The sequence below is a fragment of the Penaeus chinensis genome, chromosome 11 (genome assembly GCF_019202785.1).
Source record: "Penaeus chinensis breed Huanghai No. 1 chromosome 11, ASM1920278v2, whole genome shotgun sequence".
Lineage (NCBI taxonomy): Eukaryota > Metazoa > Arthropoda > Malacostraca > Decapoda > Penaeidae > Penaeus > Penaeus chinensis.
This window is the reverse complement of record NC_061829.1, coordinates 40,985,764-40,990,763: the sequence shown is the minus strand read 5'-3', so window position 1 is coordinate 40,990,763 and position 5,000 is coordinate 40,985,764. Positions and strand designations below refer to the sequence as shown.

Below are 5,000 nucleotides of genomic sequence, written 5' to 3'. Positions count from 1 at the left end.
GATGATGGTGATGATGATAGTAATAATGGTGGTGGTGGTGATAGTTATAGTAATGATATAATGATAATGATGATGTTTATGAATATACATGATGATAGAGATAATGAGGATAATAATAATAATGATAATAAAATGGTGATATAATAATGATAATGATAATAATAATAATAATAACAATAATGATAATAATAGTAATGTTAATAATATTAATGATAACAATAATGATAACAAAAAGGATAATGCAATAATAATAATGATAATAATAATCATAATAATTATAATAATAATGATAATGATAATAATAATGATAATAATAATAATGATGATAACAATGGCAATTATTATTATTATTATGATACTATCTATTATTATTATAATTATTATTATTATTATTATTATCATTATCACTATTATTAACATTATTATTATTATTATTATTATTATTATTATTATTATTATTATCATTATTATTAACATTATTATTATTATTATCATAATGATGATAATAATAGTAATCATGATAATAATAATGATAATAGTAATAGTAGTAATAAAAGAAACAGTAATAATGATGATCATGATATTGATACTGTTAATGATATACTAAATGCAAAGGATGAATCTTACCAGGCGTATAAAAAAATGCGATTCACGAGTAAAAGAAAAAAACAATAAAAAAGAAAATAGAACCAAAAAAAAAAAAGAAAGGAGATATATTTGTGTGTGTGTGCGTGTGTGTGCGTGTGTGTGTGTGTGTGTGTGTATGTGTGTGTGTGCGTGTGCGTGTGCGTGTGCGTGGTGTGTGTGTGTGTCGGTGTGTGTGTGTGTGTAAACAATCATCAAAATAATTAATTGAAATAATAATAAAAAAATATAACAACGGTGATAATAATGATAATGAATATATTTGTATCATACAATTTACGATATGTTTTCTTAGTCATATTAATTTACGTAGAAGTATAAAGTTTATAAACTGAATAATTAATATTTGGAGTAGTAAGATGTTTTGCATAATTAAGATAAGATTTATAATTGAAAAAAAAAACATTCTCCGAAGTTCAACGGCTTAAGTGTTGCAAATAATAATGATAATAATGTTATTGTTATTATGATCATTATCATTATCATTATTGTTGTCGTTAGTGTAATAATTATTGTCGTATTATTATTAATAGCATTATTATTATTGTTATTATTAACATCAGTATTATCATCATCTCCATTGTCAGCATTGTCATAATTACCATTACAAACACAAATATCATTATTATTATAACTAGTAGTAGTAGTAGTAATATTATCACCACTTTTAGCATCATCATCATTATAAATATCATTTTGTCTCATCCTCACTTCCTTTCCCTTCCTCTATCACCCTCCCCTCTCACCCCTCCCCTCCCCTCTCACCCCTCCCCTCCCGTCTCACCCCTCCCCTCCCCTCTCACCCCTCCCCTCCTCTCTCACCCCTCCCCTCCCCTCTCACCCTCCCCTCCCCTCTCACCCCTCCCCTCCCGTCTCACCCCTCACCCTCTCCCCTCACCCTCACCCGTTTCTACTCTCACTCTTCCCCTCCTCTCCCTCCCTACCATTTCCCTCTCACCCTCCACCCCTGTCTCTCACCCCTCTCCTCTCTCCCTCCCCTCCTCCCCCACTCCCTTTCCCCCTCTCACCCACCCCTCCCCTCACCCCCCCTGCCCTCTCTCACCCCACTCACCTCCCCTCTCACCCATCTCACCCCCCTCCCCTTCCCCCCCTCACCCCCCTCTCTACCCCCTCTCACCCCCTTCTCTACCCCCTACTCCCCTCTCTCACCCCTCTCACCCCCACTCCCCTCACCTCCCCTTCCCCCTCTCTCACCCCCCACTCACCCCCCTCCCCTCCCCCCTCCCGCAGGCGAGATCCACGACTACAAGTTCCGCTGCCTGATGGGGACGGTGTTCGACCAAGAGACGCGGGTGTGCGAGCGCGCGGATGACGTCGACTGCAGCAAATCCGAGTCGTTCTTCCATCTCAATAACGACCTGTACGGACCTGGCATCATCCCCTCCACGGCGTGAGTGTCGTGTCGTGTTTTTTTTTTTTTTTTTTTTTTTTTTTTTTTTATATATTTTTTTTTTTTTTTCGTTTTTATATGTTTTTTTTTTTTTGTTTTTATATTTTGTTGTTTGTGTTTTTTATTTTTAAATATTTTTTTTTGTTTTTAATATATATATTATTTTTTTGTTTGTTTGTTTTTTATATATTTTTTTTTGTCTTTTGTTCCTCGTTTTTGTTTTTTTATATATTCATTTTTTTTATATATATTTAGTTTTATATATAATTTTTTCTATGTATTTTTTTGTTATTTAGTTTTGTTTGCTTGTTATTGTTATTGTTTTTTTTTTATTGCTATTATTATTATAGTTACCAATTATTATTTTTTATTTATTATTATTATTATTATTGTTATTATTATTTTTATTTTTTTATTATCATTTATTGTTATTATTATTAATATCATTACTATATTAATAAAGACAATGAGGATTTTAATAATAATTGTTATAATTGTTGTTGTTATTATTATTATTGTTGTTATTATTATTATTATTATTATATTACTATTGTTGTTGTTGCTATTTTTATATTATTAAAGAATGATAATAATATATTTTTATTATTATAATTATTATTATTGTTGTTGTTGTTATTATGGTTGTTATTTTTATATTATTATATTCCTATATAATGATAATATTTTTTTGTTATGATGATTATTGTTGTTATTGTTGTTATTATTATTACTATTATTATTATTTACTATTATTATTGTTATTATTATCATCGTCTTTAGTATCATAATCATTAACATAAATATTATGTTATTTGTTGTTACTGTATTATTGATATATATATAATTAATTATTTAATCTACCTCTTTTTGTGTTTATTCTTTGTGATTGAAAAATATGCAAATTAGTTGAAATTATTTTTAGAAAGTTCTTCTAATTCCTGTTCTGATGAAACTTTTTTTTATGCTTTAGTTGTTTTTTTCTTAATATTTAATTTTCCTTAATTATATATTATAATAACTTTATTTACGTTTTCCTTAATTTTTCATTTTCCCTAATAAGTATTTTTATTGCATTTTTATTGCATTATTCTGTATTATTTTTAAGTTGCAATGGAGTTTTTTTTCATAGGTTTGTCATCTTTATTTCTCAAGTTAGGAATAGTTAAGTTAGTTATAAATAGTTATGGCATAGGTTTAGAAATAGCGCTGTGGTATTTTTTTTTATAAGCATCTCGGGAGAATTCTTTTTTTATTGTAAATAGTTATTTTCCTTATGTTTTATTTACTTCCATATTTTCCTTTTCATTTCTTCCAATTACTGTCCTTATAACAAATATTTGCTACTAATAACTGAGAGTAATAAACCATTTGATTTAATTTCGATGAAATAAAATATTGAGTTCTCAATTGCGATTTATATATATATATATATGTGTATGTATGTATATATATATATTTTTAATCATTGTAAATATTAGGGATCTGCCTCTGAGTTACATTCAGTATATCAATTATTTTAAGTTTTCAAGTTTTTTTTTTTCTTCTTTTTCTCTTTTCTTATTGTTTTTCCTTTTTTTAGGGAGGGTGTTATATACAAAAGTTGGCGAAAAAAATATATATTTATATCTATATATCTATATATACATATATACATATATACATATATACATATATATACAGTATATCGCGCACGTCATCACTATGTATATATATCTCCATACAAAAAATCACTTATTTTCCCTGTTTTTTTTTTCCTTTGCTCTGTTTTTTTTTTTTTTTCATTATTATTATTATTAATTGCACGTTTGTTTTTCTGGTGAAGATCAATGCTGCAATGTTGCTCTTATTTCTTCACTTTCGATAGACGCTTCAATCTTTTCATATTTTCCAAAAAAATTGTATTCATGGGATCTATTGTTTAACTCTTTTTTCATGGCATTCAAAGGGAAATCTAAGCAATTTTTATTTATCTGAGGATGGATCCGAATGTAGTGGTTTTTATTATCATTTGTATATGCAAATTATCATATTTGTTTTTATTTTATTTTATTTTTAACTACGTGGGTAATTCAGCTTGGATAATGCAATTCACGCTATAAAAGTCATTTGCATAAGTATTTCTATTTTGTAATTTTTTCAGTTCATTTTTTCATTGCATATACAATATTCCATTTAATTTTTTCATTGCATACGTGATATTCAGCTTGATTTTTAATTGCAAATACTACTCAACTTGATTATTTCATTACAAACACTATTCAACTTGAATATTTATTGCAAACAGGATATCTAGCCAAATAATTTCAACTGAAGGATCCGTCCCCAGCGTCTGCAACATTGCCTAGACTCCCCTCCTCAGAAATCACCACTTTTCTTTAAGGCATAATATAATATTCAAACTCTTTCATGGCATAACTCAAGTCACGCTTATATTCACTCTTGCCGTGTCTGTGTCCCTTCGCTCCGGGGTGTATGATCGCGTCTTGTGAGCTCTTCCTACCTCGTCTGTTCCTTCCCCCTCAGAGATACTTCGGACACCTCCAGCGCCGCCACCGTGCAGGTCTTGGACCCCACTCACGCCCTTATGGGAGTCCCCGACCCTCAGTCTGATCTTAGTGCCACTTCGGAAGCTCCTCCTTCGCCTCCTTCTCCTTCTCCTACTCCTGTTCCCGCTCCTCCTCCTGCTGCTGCTGGTGGTCTCCCCGCTCCTTCCTCTTCTCCCTCCGACCCCCAAGCCTCGCCCCAACCGCAGTCCCTGTCTCAGTCGCAGCCGCAGGCCCTCCCCACGAGCTCCCCCCTTCCCCCCGTCATCCCCCCGGGCGTGACGGCGTCCTCCACTCGGATGTCGACCTCCACCTCGTCCTCGGTCACGGCGGCCTACTCTTTCCCTCCCTTGCCTTTCACTGTGAGCAGAACCTCCACTTCTGTCTCGGCCTCTTCGCGC

The 5,000-nt window shown here is 31.9% G+C and overlaps 1 protein-coding gene across 1 annotated transcript in view; it reads left to right on the top strand.

The window, feature by feature from the left end:
• Positions 1–5,000, top strand: part of LOC125030481 (mucin-2-like) — a 21,762-nt gene that overhangs the window by 6,455 nt on the left and 10,307 nt on the right. Inside the window, 2 exon segments of the mRNA XM_047620523.1 lie at positions 1,897–2,056; positions 4,580–5,000. The exon segment at positions 4,580–5,000 is cut by the window's right edge and continues 1,112 nt beyond it. Coding sequence (XP_047476479.1) covers positions 1,897–2,056; positions 4,580–5,000 — 581 coding nt within the window.